The 18248-nt window shown below is 52.1% G+C and overlaps 6 protein-coding genes across 6 annotated transcripts; 4 read left to right on the top strand and 2 right to left on the bottom strand.

Annotated features, from left to right (window-relative positions):
* The first annotated feature begins 1320 nt into the window (after positions 1-1320).
* M406DRAFT_289863 (lipase) lies at positions 1321-3380 on the top strand. The gene is made up of 2 exons (XM_040918876.1): positions 1321-1903; positions 1967-3380. Exons 1-2 carry the CDS (start codon positions 1406-1408, stop codon positions 3212-3214), a joined length of 1746 nt encoding a protein of 581 aa, XP_040776607.1. The 5' UTR covers positions 1321-1405; the 3' UTR covers positions 3215-3380.
* A 1082-nt stretch (positions 3381-4462) lies between these two features.
* M406DRAFT_240373 (HET-domain-containing protein) lies at positions 4463-5203 on the top strand (the record flags this gene model as incomplete). The annotated part of the gene is made up of 2 exons (XM_040916121.1): positions 4463-4926; positions 4978-5203. Coding segments are annotated over 2 exons (690 nt in total), but the record flags the coding sequence as incomplete, so codon positions are not given.
* A 1930-nt stretch (positions 5204-7133) lies between these two features.
* M406DRAFT_227270 (uncharacterized protein) lies at positions 7134-9135 on the top strand (the record flags this gene model as incomplete). The annotated part of the gene is made up of 3 exons (XM_040915765.1): positions 7134-7382; positions 7470-8140; positions 8226-9135. Coding segments are annotated over 3 exons (1830 nt in total), but the record flags the coding sequence as incomplete, so codon positions are not given.
* Positions 9136-9983: 848 nt separating this feature from the next.
* Positions 9984-11230, top strand: M406DRAFT_38649 (family 75 glycoside hydrolase; the record flags this gene model as incomplete). Its single annotated transcript, XM_040924065.1, has 5 exons — positions 9984-10158; positions 10219-10571; positions 10641-10939; positions 11039-11079; positions 11157-11230. The coding sequence occupies 5 exons, from the start codon at positions 9984-9986 to the stop codon at positions 11228-11230; spliced, it is 942 nt and encodes a 313-aa protein (XP_040776604.1).
* A 142-nt stretch (positions 11231-11372) lies between these two features.
* M406DRAFT_289860 (uncharacterized protein) lies at positions 11373-13135 on the bottom strand (the record flags this gene model as incomplete). The annotated part of the gene is made up of 1 exon (XM_040918875.1): positions 11373-13135. The coding sequence occupies one exon, from the start codon at positions 13133-13135 to the stop codon at positions 11633-11635; it is 1503 nt and encodes a 500-aa protein (XP_040776603.1). The 3' UTR covers positions 11373-11632.
* Positions 13136-14038: 903 nt separating this feature from the next.
* On the bottom strand, positions 14039-16974 carry M406DRAFT_289856 (P-loop containing nucleoside triphosphate hydrolase protein; the record flags this gene model as incomplete). The annotated part of the gene is made up of 6 exons (XM_040918874.1): positions 14039-14782; positions 14839-14994; positions 15061-15108; positions 15190-15249; positions 15316-15525; positions 15624-16974. 6 exons carry the CDS (start codon positions 16972-16974, stop codon positions 14352-14354), a joined length of 2256 nt encoding a protein of 751 aa, XP_040776602.1. The 3' UTR covers positions 14039-14351.
* Between the last annotated feature and the right edge of the window lie 1274 nt (positions 16975-18248).

Below are 18248 nucleotides of genomic sequence, written 5' to 3'. Positions count from 1 at the left end.
CTCGATCCTGTGATGCCCCACGTATGCACAAGACGTCGGGGTTAGACTTACGTTGCCGGCTCCGTATACGTAAAGAATTTGTCTTGCGCAAAAGGACTGGAGCCCGGGCCGATTGTGTGTGTTCCATTTTCTCCTTGCCTGTCTTTATGGTCACCACTGTTCTCTTTTCCTTCTTTTCCTACCTGTTTGGGGCGTTAACTTCTTTTCCTTAGCCTTAGTTAAGCTATAATTAAGTACGATGGTAAATTTTGTAAAACCTTATAGGAATTAATTGATCCCCACAAATATACGCGTCGTCTCTTGCTCACAGACCCTCGGGGGCGGCGGCTAGAAGATTGTGCCCTGGCAGCGAGCTCCTCGCAACGGTTTCCGGTTTCCGGTCAACAGCTGAGAAGGGCGCTTCTATTCTTGACTTCCAACTTTCAGCGTATGGGGCATGTTGCTACTTGCGGACGTTCCGTGTCCTAACAGAATTGGAGGGTGTCGTCCAGGAATCACACTTTCCACTACCGAGGGTCCATTTAGAAGGTGTTCAACTGCCGTTTAAGATGAATTTGGCATGTGCAGGTTCCCATCTTGGGGACCGTGCATACGCAGTCTTGACTATGAGGGCCTATCGCAAAAGACGAAATGGAGTCTGTAGCTGTGCACAGCATTGAGTGTGGCCACCTGCCTAGCTTGTGGATCGCCTTGTTTGAAAGGCCACTTGCAAACTTGTGTTATTCCGTTAATAGCAGAGGACCTATTACGGGTCTATCCGCCTCTAAATTTCTCACATTCCCATGTTGGACTAAACTCCCATTCTCAATTGTAATATCGAAAACGAGGAATATCATATCCCCGTATTCGTGGTCTTTTTCGGGTGGGCGCGGAGTGCACGATACCCCAACTGCTACGGCGGAGATATTAATGCTGCAAATAAATGTTTCCTCGGGGAGGATACCAAGCAAGACCCATCCCCCGAAGCGCACCCCCACTAATCCCCATTCGATCCCCATCTCCTCGCATGTAGTAGTCACCTGGTCTTGCAACAGGTAGCCAAGCAGAGAGAGGAGAACAAATCAACATACATGCAACAGCCCCGGCTGGAGGAGGGGGAGAAAAAAATTAGTACTGGCAACTGGGAGGAGACTAGACGTCTTCTTCTGACATGTGCTTCTACAAACATGGGTACATCGGACTTATTGTGTCCTTGTATAAGTCCTCTTCAAAGAAGAGTTGGCAGCATAAACCTATATAAATCAGGACAGCCACGTCGTGGGAGTGAAAGATATAGCCGAGTTCAGAGTAGCTCGAGTAGACGCCTCTGGCTTGTAGTATTTCAATTTAAACAACCAATCTTCAGGTCAATCTCAAAGCCCAGCCAAACTCAACAGCCAACTTCAGAAGCTGATCAAACAGCAAGATGAAGGGGTCACTGTTGCTCACGGCAGTTGCTGTCTTTGCTGTCCAGACTCTGGCGCATCCAGCCAAGTCTGAGCCTCCCCGCGAGCCCTCTCCAGTGGTTGAGGATCGAGCAACCTCGCCCACCGTTGTGATTTCTCCTTCAAACACGGTCATCGGCGCAGTCTCCGGCACTGTCGAGTCTTACAACGGTATCTACTTCGCAGATGACCCAACAGGCTCACTGCGGCTTAGGCCGCCTCAGAAGCTCTCTACAGACCTGGGCGATGCTTTTGACGCCTCAGGAACTGCAGCAGCGTGCCCTCAGATGCTGGTAGCAACTGCCAGCCAAGATGGTCTCTTTCTGGAGATTGCAGGGTATCTGCTGGACTCGCCGCCGTTCCAGACGGCGACTGATGAGTCGGAAAATTGCTTGACCGTCAGCGTCGCGCGACCTGCTGGAACGGTGGCTGGCGCAGGCCTACCAGTACTTTTCTGGATCTTTGGTGGCGCTTTCGAGGTGAGGCTAACTTCCAGTTCCCTTCTCTACATTTTTTAGAAGGAGATGCTAAGCCAGCAACAGCTCGGTTCGACGTCTATGTACGATCCATCCAGTCTCTTGAGCCAGGCTATCGACCAGGACCAGCCTTTCGTCTTTGTCGCGGTCAATTACAGAGTGGCTGGTTTTGGCTTTATGCCAGGGGCTGAGATTCTAGCTGACGGCGCTTCCAACCTTGGTCTTCTCGACCAGAGGATGGCTCTCGAGTGGGTGGCGGACAACATTGAGGCCTTTGGAGGTGACCCGACCAAAGTGACCATCTGGGGCGAATCGGCCGGCTCCATCAGCGTGTTCGACCAAATGGCTCTCTACGGAGGCAACATTACTTACAACGGTCAGCCGCTGTTCCGAGGAGCCATCATGGATAGCGGGAGTATTACCCCTGCAGATCCCGTCGACTGTCCCAAGGGGCAAACCGTGTACGACACCGTCGTTGAGGCCGCTGGATGCGCCTCCTCGAATGACACGCTGGATTGCCTTCGCGCGCTGCCGTACGAGACCTTCCTCAACGCAGCAAACTCTGTCCCTGGCTTCCTTGGATACCAGTCGGTGGCTTTATCCTACCTACCAAGGCCCGATGGGGTGGTCCTCATAGACAGCCCAGATGTCCTGGCTGCCAATGGACAGTACGCTGCTGTGCCCATGATCATCGGCGACCAAGAGGACGAAGGAACCATCTTCGCGCTGTTCACAGACAACGTGACTACAACCGCGGACCTAGTCGAATACTTCACCAGCATCTTCTTCGAAGATGCTACAGCCGAGCAGATCGAAGGCCTTCTCGACACCTACCCAGACGATATCGTGTCCGGCTCCCCCTTCAGGACCGGTTTGTTCAACGAGCTGTACCCTCAGTACAAGCGAATTGCTGCTGTTCTCGGCGACCTTGTCTTCACCCTTACGCGCCGGGTCTTCCTCGCTTCAACCACCGCGGTCAACCCCGATGTCCCGTCTTGGAGCTATCTTTCTTCCTATGACTATGGTACCGTGTACCTGGGAACCTGTCACGGCAGCGACTTGTTACAGGTCTTTTATGGCATCTACGACAACTATGCAGCCGATGAGATCCGCACGTACTACTACAACTTCCTCTACAACCTGGACCCGAATGAGGGCTACGGCGACTACCCTGACTGGCCGCAGTGGGCGGACACCGGCAGTGGTAACCAGCTGGCGTGGTTCTCAGCAGACTCGTCTACCTATTTGACGGACGACTTCAGAAACGACAGCTATACGTACATCCTTGCCAATGTTGATTCGTTTCACATCTGAGTTGTTGAGGAGAATCGCTTTGGCTACTGGCATTCAGTTCAGGAGGACACGAAAGGCTGTCGCGTGAGAAAATGATGTAACGAGAAGATTCCGAAGTGCTCGAGCCACATCGCCGAAGGGCTTGAATTTTATGGTACTTCATGATGAATACAATGATCCCAGTATGAAATCTTTCGAAGGTCCTCTTTGACGTGATAGAGTACATCATCAACATGGAAGGTGCCAGATATTCGTTCAATAAATGTAAACTGTACTCACCTGGATGTTTTGAATTCCCACTTTAAGACTGTGGCGCGAACATTCAAATCATACCAGAAAGATACTCGTACCATACACAACATCGCTTCGTCCTCAAATCGGTTGGCATTTACAGCAGATCAGGTGGATCTAGGGCTCTGTCCTGGATAATCAGGTAACCTCCTCTGCAGCACGATCATTAAGCAATTCCATCTCAGATATTATTATGATGAATCTGAGCTTAGGATAGGCGGATTGTGTTAACTTTTACCTATCGGCAGACACTCAGTATTCCAACCTGGTGCGTGATCGAAGTGAAGTCAGTTTCCCTTCCCCGTAAAAATAACAATAAGACGAACTTTTTGGGTGGCAAAGGTGCACAGTCAAAGACCAAAGAAGCCCATACTTGCTTACTTTATTGGCCAGGCTGGCCGCCACGTCTTGCCTTGAAATTCTGGCGCTGTATTCTCTCTTGTGAACCGAAGGGAAGCGGCCCACTTCTGCATGACTGCACGACACTCCGTATGCTTTCTCCGAGCGACCTCGAAGATGGCAAGTCATTGCCTCATCTGCAACGACCTTCAAGTAGACAATTCTACGAACACTGCCCCCGAGGACACTGATGACCCTGAAGAAGTACGGCTGCAGAGTTTTGAACTACACATAGTTATTCAGGACTGGCGAGCTTTAGCTGAGAGAGGTTGCACTACATGTGGTCTGCTATGGGGCGCACTCCTTCACTTCGACGAGGAGCAGGTGCTCAGAATCTCCGAACCAGCTGATGGCGACAAGGAGCCCGTACGCATCGTCGTCCAAGGACAAATGGGCGCACCGCTACTCTTGGGGATGTGGGGTCCTGAACGAGGACATGTGTACCCGAAGCTGGAATTCTACACCCCACGGGCTGGGACTCCATCACAACCAGAGCCGAGCAGATTTCCCATCATAGGCCCCTCCGACCATGTCCCGTCCACACTGACTCTCGAACACTGCCTGGCGCTCTGCGACAAATGGATAGGTCTCTGCGGGCAGACCCATCCCCAGTGCCGGACTGGTGTCTCTGAAAGGCTGCCCACGCGTGTTTTGGACCTGGGAGAACCCGACGGCTCTGTCCTCGTGCGACTGTACGAGCCTCCATCCGGCGCAAATGCCCGTTATGTCGCCCTGAGCTACTGCTGGGGCCAGGCGGGCAACCTCACAACGACCACACGCACAATCGCTGCACGGAAAACCGAGATCTCCTGGGCCCTTCTTCCCAAGACCTTTCGCGACGCCGTGCTCATCGCCCGCGGTCTCGGCGTGCGCTATCTTTGGATCGACTCCCTCTGCATCATCCAAGACTCACCATCTGACTGGGAAGCAGAGGCGGCGCGCATGGCAGAGGTCCATGAGAACGCCTACATGACAATCGCGACCGACGCGGCCTATGATCCCACCTGCGGCATCCTTAAAGCCCGACAATCCCTCGAGCCAGTGTCTGCGAATGTTTTCATGACCAAGACAGAGCCGCTGCCGTCGCTCCCGAGGCGGCGAGATCCGCTCCAGGTACTGCGCCCGACAGACGAGATTTGCGTGAGGAGACCGCTGAGCCACCAAGACATCATCATGCCTCGCGTGGTTCGTGACTCCACGTTCCCCTTGCTCACCCGCGCGTGGACCCTTCAGGAGCGGCTCCTCGCGCACCGCACATTGCATTTTACGGCTTTCGAGCTCATCTGGGAATGCAAAGAGACGCTCTTCTGCGAGTGTCAACGCGTCGCTCGTGACGCTGCGGGCTATGGGTGGCGATATTAGCCCTAGGGTGGCGCATGAGAGTGCTATGGCAGCGGTCTCTGCTGCTGCTTCTTCTGCGGCTGATAGAAACGACAACAAGATACGGTCAAGGGAAACAACGAGGATATGGATTAGAGTTGTGGGCGGATACAGTGGACGCCAGCTGACCTTTGCGTCCGACAAACTTCCAGCCATCTCTGGCATCGCACAGCGGTTCGCAGCGCAGAGAAAAAGAGGAGGTGGAGGCGACGACGACGAAGACGACAACACCGCTAGGAGGAATAATGCTGATAATCAGATGCAAATTTCCTCCCAAAAGGGCTTCTGTGTATCTCGCCGGCCTTTGGCTGGACGACCTCCCCTGGTTGCTCTGCTGGCGCGTGTTCCTGCGGCGCTTCGATTAACGAACCCCAGAATACGTCGCGCCGACGTGGAGTTAGGCGTCCCTCGCAAGCCCTGTCATCTGGGACGACGCATTGCTTGACGCTGTAGCCAAGGTGACGATCCTCCACGGGACAACAACCACGCCAAAGGGCCGGGACGTGTTTCGCAGGATCACGAACGGGAGAATCCTCCTGCGCGGGCGGGTGCTAAGGGCAAAGGTGGATTTTGAAGGCACAGAAGGGCAGGCCAATTTGGGTCTGCGGAACCAAAACGGCGGGCGCATTTTCTTCGTGCCTAATCAGAACCTATCTGAGGACCAATGCGACGCCGCATACATCCCTGATACGCACTCGGCATCGCTACAGCGGACTGCATTTTCTCTTTCCCACGGAGAGCAGGTGGCCTGCCTGTGGGTACTACATCAAGTCGAGAGTGATGCGAACTAATGGCTTGGTGCTAGCTTCGCCGGCTCGTGAATCGATTTCCAGATCGGTAAATCCTGCCGACACGTCAGAGCTGGGCCGCAGTTGTGCAGATGCTTCTGTATGGGAGCGGGTGGGTATCATCACCGCCATGTCACATCAATACCGAAGGAATGAGATGCCTGCGCATTCATGGTATGCTGAATCTCAGGAACAAACAATCATTATTATCTAGATTTTTGCCTGTTTAAACACCCATACCTTTCCCACAAGTGTTCATTGTGACAGGTAAAATCATCAAGGTAGCTAAATCAACGTTATCAGTTAAGAATGCCCCAAGCAGATACACTGGCAAATGCCAATAAATTGGGCCTTCTAGTAGCTAATAAAGATACTAACATTATACATAACGGAATCTAGTAGGCGCAAGAGTGTCTTAGATATCGAACTTCATAGCGTTACATTGATCCTCTGCACTGTCACCTTCCGATATTGCCCCCAGCCCCCAGAGGCCTAAGTCGTGGCCCCCACAGCTGCATGCGATGCTGACCACGGAGCTGGGATAGGCGCCAGCAAATGTCCAATAAACTTGATCTTGTGGCGATCTAATGGTGCCTTATAGACTAGAGCTCGGTAGATTAATCCTGAAAGGTGTCTGTGTCCGAAGTGGAACGCATCGCGAAAGGTGTCCAGCCAGCAACCTGCAGCAAGAACAGAATGCACTTGCACTTCTTTCCACAAGCTGAACACTGAGACAAAACTCCTGTGGTTACAATAGAGTTGCTAAAACGGTATCGGGTAGGGTTGCGCTGCAGATTGGAGAGATGAGCCATACGAGGTGTAGCCTTGAATGCCCACATGTGTAGTCGTGACAATCATCTTGAGGTTCCTTGTGCTAATTATTTAAATGAGTGCATAACGGCCCGGCCCTCCTTATTGGAACTAGTAAACTACAGGTTTTCTCGGCCCTTCCTTACAATTGTCTGACCGGCTTTAAATCCTCCAAATAAAGCCATCAGCATCATTTTCAGACACAAATAATGGATTGGCCAACAACTCCAGCATGGTCAGGAGCCGACCAAGGCCTTTCTGTCCAGAATCAAGTCCATCTTGGCCTCTGGACTGACTGGTCGCGCGGTCGCGTGCTAGGGCAGACGCTGACACTCAGCCGTAAAGACGGCAATCTTTTGACTGCTTTCACGGCGTCCTTTGTTGTATTCGTGGGTGCTCGAGTCTGGAGTATGACAAGCTTGTTCCTCCACCGCTACTATTCGACCCCCGAAGACCGTGATGCCCTTCACCACCAGCGCCAGGTGCTCTTACGCAATACGTCCTCCGCGGACGATGCCACGGTACGTCCTGAAAAGCAATGAGAGGAGTATAGTGGGGACGAAGAACAGTGATGACTGATCGACGTTGTTGCGTCTTGCGGTATTTAGCTCTCTTTCATACAGTTGTTCTGGGCATGGCGCGGCTCCGCTGTACGATGCCTACGTCGATTAGCACCCGTGCTGGTGCTGTCCATCATCTGCACAGTGGGCTTCACTTTGGCAGGCGGCTACTCTTCTCAAATCCAGATTGGCGACAATAATGTCGGCAGTGACGTTCTCCTCAGTGGGACCAACTGCGCCATCGCCAGCCCGAACGTCTCTACGCTGGAAGATGCCATGGCCTACGACAGACTGATATCAAAATGGATCGCCGACTCTGTCAACTATGTCCAACAATGCTACTCGTCCAACAGCTCGGGCCTAGCCGATTGCAACTACTTTGTGACGCAGACACTGCCAGCCTACGTCAATACTACGGCCAACTGCCCCTTTGAGGATTCCATATGTAAGAACGCCTCGACCAATATTGTTTTGGACACGGGGCTGCTCAACAGCCACGAGCACTTTGGCATCAATGCACCTCATGACGAGAGGATTCTGATTCGTTCTGTGCTGGAGTGCGCGCCGCTGGTGACTGAGAACTTTACCCTCTCTGATGGCAACTTCACCGCCTACGAGTACGGACCCCTGCTGGTACCAAGCTCTGTCGGTAACCCCATCAACTATACGTACGAAGCCTATGATGTGGAATGGCAGTATAAGACTATGAATGACCACCAGTTAGCCGAGGTTCTGTATCAAATAAGGTGAGGTCTTGGTGCCCTTCTTGGGGGTTGATGATCATGACTGACTTGGGGACCACAGAGGAGTCTTTTCCGGGACACAGAATAGTACTCCCGCCCTGGACCCGGGCAGCGGTTTCACGCCCATCAACCAGCTCGCTAGGACTGACGCAGATCTTACCATCGTCTTCCTCTCCGGCTACGGCGTCTTCGCTGGGACACCCATTTATGACCCCTGGTATCAATCTACGGTGCCTTTCACCAACATCAGCAGCCAGGGGAAGACCGGTATCGAACAAGTCTACCGCCTGGACAATGCAGCCTCCCCATTGGGCTGCGCCAGCCAGTGGCAGTTCTGCAACGCCGATTCTAGCGCCTGCGGACCGCTGGCTAGCTATGACGACGCTGTCTCGAGCGCTGCCTCTGAGGTTTTCGGCGACACTGACGCAGCTAATCGGTTTGCGTGGTTCACCAACTCTTTAAACCTCCTCACCAATATGCTGCAGGGCATGTTGGAGGCGGCACAGGTCAACGCCCTCCTCGCTGCGCAGAGTGTGGACGACGGCTACCAGGAGTCGCTCCCTGACAACCAGTGGCAGCTCGAGGTAACCAACTGGTTCGCCATCTCTCTGGCCTTCATGCAACAGGCCATCGTGGAGACTGCGTCCGGCTCCGCAGCACAGGAGGCCGAGCTGGTATCCGAAAAGCCCACAAGCGCAGCTACCACAGCCATGTGCCGTAATCAAAAGATTCGCACGACGAGATACGCCTCCTTCAGTTTCTTCGGCATCATGTTCGTCTATGTTCTTGGCGTCGTCCTCATCGCACTCTCTTTCTCGCTAGAGCCGATTCTGGCTTCTCTGTACCGGCGACGCGGCTACCGCCAATACAGCTTCGCTGAGTGGAACTCGCACGGCACGCTGCAGCTCCAGCGCCTTGCACACGATGATGGTGATGATGAGTGGGCCGGGTGCATGGAACAGATCCCGGTCCCCAAGGATTCCAAGTTAAAACTGCGTTGTCTGGACCTGACGGATCCCGAGAATCTTAAGTTGTGCGCGCGCAGTCTGCACATGTCACCGTCCGGTGCCTCGATAATGCACGAGGCAACGTTGGTGGAAACCAAGGAAGATCTTCAGTCTGCCAAGTCGCCGGTTGATGCGAAAGGTCCAGCTGCAGCTGCATCGAGTCCAGACACGTATCTGGGTCCCAGATGCTGTACCGCGGAGAGCGAGGAAGAAAGGATCGGCATTGTTTCCCCAGTTTCTTCTCTGCCTCCATCCATCGCGCCACAAGATCGTGATTCTTTGCCGGCCGGTCAATGAGTCAAATTGTCTACTGGCTCGAGAAGTGCACAAGACATGGAATCAGCTTACTTACCAATTGAATGGCAGGGGCGCACAGTAATAAAGCCCATAATTTCTTTGGCCAAATTGGCCCTTGTCTTACCCTAACATTACTGTTGTCACAAGAAAAGAAACCCATATTAGGACAATGTTAGACTGTTAGCTGCGCCCTGTTTCACCTCTGGTCTGAAGGCATGGTCCTTTAGCCCCCATGGTTGCTAAAGAGGACTTTTTGCCAATCCTTCGCACTTTCGACATCGATTTGGGCTCAGGGCTTACTGAGCCATTGACATATCATGTTTACAGTCAAGCCATCTTGGCCAGTTTTTCCGGCTCGCATACAATTTTGCATCTCAGTGATCCGCATTTGAGTGATTTGTTAGGCGTTATATTAGAGAGACTTTCCCAGTCTCTGGATGTGGCCAAAGCACGAGCTCAGCATCCCCTTTTATCTTTGCATACTTGACCAGAATCACAATTTCAGAATCGATGAAATGCGTAGCTCGTTCGAGATCGCCAGCCTCTGCTCGCTGTTGCTTGCTTCGTCTTCTGCCGCCATCAGCATACCGGCCAATGTTCAAAATCTCTACGACAGCATTGTCCGCCAAGGCGAGTGCAAGAACAAGGCAGCAACTGGCTTCTACGCCTTATCTGATGGAACAAATGGTAGTTGCACCTACATTATCTCACTCAAAAGGGGGAAGGCGAAATCTGACTGATCTTCTATAGACTTCTCATACTGCCAGGACCATCTAGACGATTATGGAATAATCTACCTCCAAGGCAGTAGTGGGGCCCTCGCAGACATGGACATTGATTGTGATGGCAACCAGGACGAGCCTTCAAGCAGTGCGAATGACGGTCGATGTGGCAAATCTAGCGACACACAGAGTGACACATCTTATGAAGATACTGTCAAGAGCTACGGAAAAGGAATCTCGAATCTCAACCCGTACATTCATACCTATGTTGTGTTTGGAAACTCCAACGACGGCAATACCGCTGGCTACAAGACCTTTGATCCCACAAAGTACGGAATTGAGCCTCTGAGCCTGATGGCTGTCGTTTGCAATAAACAGGTGGTTCGTAAAGAGAAAAATCATCCCCTGGAACAGGACATTTGTCTGCAGTAAAAGCTAATGGAACTGAAGATCTTTGGCATCTGGGGCGATACCAACGGAGACGACGACGGCTCGAAGGCCATGGTTGGCGAGGCCGCCATCTCCACAGGCACGCTCTGCTTTGGTGACTCGATCACGGGTGACAACGGCCATTCTGACTTGGACATCCTCTACATTGCCTTCAACGGCACGGATGCTGTGCCCGGAGCCAGCGGGGCCAAGTGGGATGCTACGAGCGCCGACGACTTCGAAAGCAGCCTGGAAACACTCGGTACCAAACTATTGGAGCGTATTGGCTCTTCGGGCTCCAGTGTCACTACCAACTCAACGTCAACATCGTCTTTAGCGCCAGCGTTGGCAGCTGGAATTGACGTGACCTCGGATGCAGTCTCGTCTCGTCCTTCTGCTTCTGTAAAATCGAATCCCAGCAGCGGCGGCGACGGTTGCAGCTGGTCAGGGCACTGTGCAGGTAATCCATATCCAGGTTGATACTATTTCGCCTTGAGCACCCAATTCCAGCAAGGTGCTAATTATTCATAATGATAGGTGCCTCATGTTCCACCAGTGACGATTGCTCTGGTGATATGGTCTGCTCGAGCGGCACTTGCTCATTGAGCTGAAGTGATAGACTGAATACGGAATATGGATACAGCCCCATCATCTCAGGATTTATGATGAGCTGGTGGACCTCAGAATACGTTGAAATTATGGAGTTAGGTATAGCATATAGACCAAGAACTGTCAAGGCGAGGAGTTGACCTTGATATGGAACATAGGATAGATATTTTTAATACTTAGGATCGTATTATACACTAGAACCAGAGATCCAAAAGGATGTATAATCATGTACCAAGATGAAGGTGGGCTGACGACAACAAGAAATTAAGTGGTGATGACAATGCCGCTATCCCTACGAAAGAAGTATAACAATACTATACATACCATGACTCCAGACCCTTTCCCCAATTGTGCTCAGGTTCCTTCTCAGATGATTTTCTGGTGATCCGAGATTGTGTGGGGGATCACAACTTGCTCTTGTTCCACACTCGACCTGTCTCATCTTTGTAAGAAGCCAACATGTTCCTCTTGTTGTCACCTCCATGCTCAACCTTGACAGGAGCATCAAACACAGTGGCGCCAGCTTTCTCAGACCGATTGTCAGCCTCCACATAGTCCCTCTCGCCCTCGCCCACGTAAACCTGTCTAGGCCGCCAGATCTTGACGCCACCGGGTTGCAGCATCTGCTGCCTCCAGTGGGCTAGCCACCCGACACACCTCGGCACGGCAAAGAGGACAGGGTAGAAGTCGAGTGGGAAGCCCATAGCCTGGTAGATCAGGCCGGAATAGAAGTCGACGTTGGGGTAGAGGTTCCGGCTGCGCATGAACTCGCTCTTGCGGGCATAGTCGGCCAGGGCCAGCGCGGTGTCGAGGAGCTGGTTCCGCCCTGTGACCTTGAAGACCTCCTCAGCCAGCTTCCGGATGGCGGTGGAGCGCGGGTCGACGTTCTTGTAGACGCGGTGGCCGAAGCCGACGAGCACACGCTCCCTCTTCTCGACTTTCTCCATGAAGGCGGGCACGTTCTCGGGCGAGCCGATCTCGATCAGCATGCGGATGGCGCTCTCAGAGGCGCCGCCATGCGAGGGGCCGTATAGGGCGGCACAGGCGGCGGCGACGACGGAGTATGGGTCAACGAGGGAACTGCCGACCTGCAGGACGGTCGCCGTCGAGCAGTTGACCTCGTGGTCGGCGTGAATGATGAACAGCGCGTCGAGAGCCCTCTCGAGCACGGGATGAGGCCTGTACTCGTAGCCTGAGAGGTTGTCGAGGAGGTACAGGAAGTTTCCTGTGTAAGAAAGGCCCTGGGCAGGGCGGTTGAAGGGCCGTCCCTGTCGCATCCGATACGAGGCAGCAGCCAGGGTAGGGGCCTTGCCGATGATCCTCAAGATTTGCTTGTCCAGCACCTCGAGGGCCTGAAGGTTTCCCGAGGCGGCGGCCGTGTAGAGCTTCTGGCCGGCCAGGGAAGGGTTGGCCTCTGGGGCAAAAGCGCCCAGCGTGGCAAAGGCAGATGTCAACATGGACATTGGGTGCGAGTCGTAGCGGAAGCTCTTGAACATGTTCTCAATGTCGGTGTGGACGTAGGTGTGATGCATGACCTCCTCGGACCACTGCTGGTACTGCGGCTTCGTAGGCAGTTCGCCGTACATGAGTAAAAAGGCCGTTTCAAGAAAGTCGCTCTTGTCCACCAGCTGCTGAATTGGGTATCCGCGGTACCTGAGGATGCCTTCTTGCCCGTTGATGTAGGTGATCTTGCTCTGCACGACGGCCGTGTTCATGTACGCTGGGTCGTACACGCGCAGGCCCTGCTCCGTCTCATCTTCTGGCCTGTCGCCGCCCGGTTGCGCCTTGATCTTCTTGAAATCCGTGGCCAAAATCGAGTTGTTCTTGATGGGCACTTCATATGTCTGACCAGTACGGTTGTCCACCACCGTCAGTGATGGACGAGTCGCTTTCTTGACTGTGACCATCTTTGTTCTCTGCTTCTTCTTCTTCTTCTTCTTCTTTCCTTTTGGACCGGGGCGGGGGGGGGGGGGGACACCAGCAGTGATTCCAAAGTGCTGCTTGCTTCTTGCAGGACTGTGCCTACACTTTCTTGGGGTTGAGAACAAGAAACAACGAGAAAAAGAAAAAGAGACACGACTGTATGCCTGAGCAGGTAAGACAGGCAGGAGTTGGCCAACTTGCATGTGAACAACACGCAAGACGTTTAAAACCCGAACAGTTGTCAAAGAAGAATCCGGGCTTCCAGTGCCTCGGTATGAAATCGAGAGCTCTAACTTGATTAGGTTAGTGGCGAGATCAGCAAAATGGATATAAATAAATTGGCACTTAGTACAGCCATTGGATGCACTGAGCACGCTGAGGTACGTACCGTAACCCTGTATTGAAAACAATTCAAACGGTCCTGTCCTGACTCTTGACAACGGTTGATCTCGAATTCCAACGACTCAACCAACCTCCAACCCCTATTAATAATTGCAACAGTGGCCTTGGATATTACTTTCCATAAGCATTGCAAACAAAACAGTTAATCAACCTACCAGCAAGAGATACAGCACTTGGGGCAACCCAGCATGGCTCTGCGCAGGCCGTTATTCTGGGTTCCGGTCGCCTTTGGGCTCCGTATTATGTTCACCGTCGGTGCTACTTTTGTCGAGTCTCAGTAGCTTCTTACTTGCTTGCAAGGCTTCCAGCGGCGAGTATCCACCCATCTGAGCGGAATCGTCAGAATTGGTTGCTCATGTTGTAAGCCGAGCCAGAAAGCCTGTCGATCTAGGGGTTTCTCTTTTGGTGCAGAGTGCAATTGCGCCTCCTTCTTCCCTCTTACTCTTTGCTTACTTGTGAGAAACGGGTAAAATCCATTCAGAAGTGTAGCAGAAATTCTTCATGACACATGACCTCACCTATCCAGCTCCCCAGACTAAGAAAGTGAATCATAGTAAGCCTTTTGATGATCTTACAGAGTCATTAGCCATGGCTGGACATTCACGCAACGTGTTCATTCTAGAGTTATACGGACTAGCCCCCCCTGTGTCCTGATGCTGCACCGCTCTTCTGCCCGAACTGCCGTCTCTTCCCTCTGGTCTTGTCACCAGCAGCCTCGTCAGCGCGCATGTGGGCCTCGGCCGCACGCTCGTCCAAGTCCATTCCGTAGATGTCGCCAAGATAGATGGTGAAATCGTTTCAAGCCTTCTCTACGGTGAGGAAATGCTTCAGTTTCAGATGCACGTGTGAGCTGGGCTCCTTCTCGGCGGACATGTCGCCTTCGAGCGCCTCGAATTCTGCCATTGCCAGTGCTGTCTGGCACGCATTGCGGATCTGCCGCCCGTTCCATCGTAGACCCTGCTTGTCAATGCTATCGTTGGCATCGAAGTGCTGCAGAGCGAAAGCACGAATAGCGTCCCAGTCCAGCATTATGTTGCGCTTCTGCTCTCGGAATTTGCGTTCGATGAGCTTGATGTTGATCTGGAAGATCCTCTCCGTCTTGTCACGGTTGAGCTTGGGGTAATGCAGGCTCATCTGGATTCGAGAGGCAAAGGCTTCGTCGAAGTCACCGACGCGGTTGGTTGTCAGGAAGAGGATGCCGGTGTAGTATTCGAGCACGCGGAGGAAGACTGCAATCGCTCCTATCAGTGGCTGGTTGAGTTTAAAGGACGAACAAGAACATTACCCGCGACGAGGGCGTTTCTCTGAAGGTCCTTTCTTTCCCTAGACGCAAGAAAGACTTCGGCTTCGTCCAGCAGAAGGATACAGTCCCATCGACTCGCCAGCGTGAAGTTCTTTTCTAACTCCACCTGGACTTCTGCGGCTGTTGTTCCGAGATCGCCTGTGTGCTGTATGTTAGTATGCCAAAGACGGACACTTCCTCATGTTCCGAATTGGATGTTCTGACCACATGTGATTTGGAACAGGGGCTTTTGGAATGTCTCTGCTATGCCCTCTATAAACAGACATTAAGTCAGCCATCCGTAGTATCATTCGGATCGGGGTCACCTCTTAAGTCGAGCCAGGGTTGACGCACCTGCCGTAGTCGTCTTCCCGACGCCGGGTGCTCCGTGAAGAAGCATAACCAGTCCCTGTCCTGTACGAAACCTGTGCTTAGTCTTGTGATACACGGATGTATATCAAATGCGAAGTATTTACACACCTTTTCCTCGGATAAGGTCGGTTCTCATGTCGGTATACGTCTTGTTGTCGGCGTGTTTTTCTCTGACCCTTTTGTCACGGAAATGCTGCGTCACTAGAGACTGGACCATGTCTTTGTGGCCATCGGGAAGGATGAGGCTATCGAAAGCATTCAGAACGCTGTTCCTGTTATCCTCGTTATCGTACTCGAGATGTGTCAAGTCGAGCTCCGCTGTTGAAGCACACTTTTATTAGCTCTGGAGCTTCCGATCTCGAGTTCGTGCACCCGAGTGTAGCAAGGAAGTGTATAGAATATGATAGTTTACCCACCCCATTTTCTGCTTCTTAAAATGAATCCAAAGACCCTGTAGCTCATGAGAACGAGCTCATCTTCAGTCGGCGTGCTCTTGACGTCTAACATCTCTTGCAAGGTCTGTGGGTATATGATGAGCGACGGCCGTTCCGCTAGTGTTGTAGGGATTAGGCTGTCGATGAAGTTATTGGTCTTCTTTCTATCGATGGAACGGTCTGCGATGATTCCTTGTGCCTCGCAGCAATCACTAGCGCAAAGCCGTTCGCTGGCGTCTGTCTCTGGATCCTCGGAGGACCTAGTTATGAATTCGACTTTGGGTTTCCAACTCTTGCCATAGTCTTCTGCATGGCCTAACACTTCACTGAAGTCGACCATGACCTGACTGTCTATCTCCTCCCTTGTGTCGATAGTGCGACCTCTGTAATGCATGGGCCTGACCTGTATCACTTCCCAAAGTTTCTTGCCCCTCTCAACCAGGCTATCTCGAAAGCCGTGTTCAAGATCTCTGGCAAAAGGATAGATAGGCAAGGATCGGATTGGCTTCTCTTGATCGAATCTAGGGATCTCAAAAGTCTTAGTCACAGGACCAAGTCTCTCGCCATCAAAGTCGATATAGATGCATTCGACAGTGGCAGGCTTCTCATAATTCCCTCTCTCGGACCGGAAGTAGCGCGATAATGGAGAACTGGCTCTGTGCATGGGTATCTGCACATGCAAAACCCGGTAGACTTGTTTATGCCCCTGATCAATGACTTCTTCGCCTGGCTGGAAGAGATGCCACACGTCGCTGAAAGTAATCTTTTCGCATGACGAGCTCCTGAGGTGCTTCTTTCTGGCGTTTATTTCCTTGTCCATGAAGTTGAGTAGGCAACGAATATGGAGAAGCGCGATGGGTGAGCGTCCTTCAAGGAATCGTTCCAGTGAGTTGTTATCTTCGGATGACCGGTCATCCTTCGCTTCTGCTTTGGAAGTGCCAGCCCCGATATCAATGTGGTCTCTCGCCGTCTCCCCAGAGTTATCAGTGGTGCCATGAGCAACATTGGAGCCTGCTTTGAGAAGATGTGCAAATTTATCCTCGAGTCTTTCCGCAAAATCACGAATTCGATTTTCGTGATAGACTAACAACTTGAATGGTCGCAGGATCGTTATGTTTCGCCGCACCGGTATGGCATCGGACGGTGGCACCAATACGCTGCCCTCGCATATTTCAAGCAGAGTATCGACTATATCATTGGAATGGATGCAAATCCGCTCGGGAAGCGGCGTGTCTCTGGTGTCAACATCATTCGAGGGTAACGAGCGTTCAGCGGCTTTTGGAGATAACGAGCGCCGTGCTCTCTTGTTGCTGAAGAAATCAAATAATGTCATCTCAGGCTCACCAATGAGAAGGTAAATCGGGTTGAGGATTACGTCTCCCTTCCAGGTTTCCAGAAACTGGATTCGGAATTCCTCCCATGGGACCCGCATGGCCGTCGCAGGAAGACCATCTGCAAGCATACTTGTAGCCCGAGCGATTAGCGGCTCCTCGTCCGATTTCGGGGTCTCCTCCTCCTGCTGGTCTTCTCGACGGCGTTGCTCCTTTCTCGTCCGAACTTTTCGTCGCAGATTTTTCACAGATACTTCCCTTATAGACCGAAACAACCAGAGCATTTCCGTCGCAGCATCCTGATGGGTTCTCGCCAGCTTATAAAGGTCATTCTGAGAGGGTATAAACATATCTTCGAGATTGAAAGCTGCGAGATCCTCCATGTTGAACTCTTCATCGGCCAAGGAATAATAAGATGTCTTCAGCGGCATTACTATCTCGTCCTCGACCACCTTATCGACCCGCTCCAGTTTAAGCTCCAACCCCCCGATTTTGGAAATGAGGTCTTCGAATTCATTTCGAGGAACTGCGATTGTTTCGACTGGTCCTGCTTTTGAGGCGTGCGAGATGGTTTCCGTGCTGTCGACAGCGGGGCCGGTTGAGTTAGCAGCATCCGCGCTGTCAACAGACACTTCCGTTGTGTTGTTTTTAGCATTGTGAGCCATATAAACGTTTTCGACATTGGTATCCAAATCCGTGCCACTGCTCTGGTTGGATTGCTGCGGGGCAGTGCTGTCCTCCATTGTAGCATCTATCTTGTACGTATGTACTTGGAAAGCTACTTTCTGCCTTCTGATTGGGTTCAAAAATTCGTGATACTGTGAGTGCTACCGAAAAGAAGGGATTGAATGAGATAGCAGTAAGGTAGGGGCAAAATGAGCGCAAGGAATGTAGGAATCATTAATCGAAGCAGGCCTGCTGAAGGGAAAACAGAGCAACTGGAAAGACTTGGTCTCGCAGCTTTAAGCCCCCAGCGTTAATGAATGATACGGGGGAAAGGGAGCAAAAGACGCGAGGCACACAAAAGGGTGTGATCATTTCGATCGGTTCTCTGACCATCCTACCAATCCGGGCATCGTGGACCTTGGAATTTATATCTGGACTGGAAGAGCTGATCATGCTGACTGCAGGAATGTGCTTATTCTTATGAAACATGGTCCGCGAATCACGGATGCATTCCTAATCATTAGTGCTGCAGTTACGACGATTTCTATGACGCTGGGGTTGCATTTGGGCAATCAAAAGGCTGTGGATGGGAAGTTGAATGTTGAATGTG

This window comes from Cryphonectria parasitica (genome assembly GCF_011745365.1).
Source record: "Cryphonectria parasitica EP155 unplaced genomic scaffold M406scaffold_4, whole genome shotgun sequence".
Lineage (NCBI taxonomy): Eukaryota > Fungi > Ascomycota > Sordariomycetes > Diaporthales > Cryphonectriaceae > Cryphonectria > Cryphonectria parasitica.
Note: the sequence above shows the minus strand (reverse complement) of the source record. Positions and strands in the feature narration are given on the sequence as shown.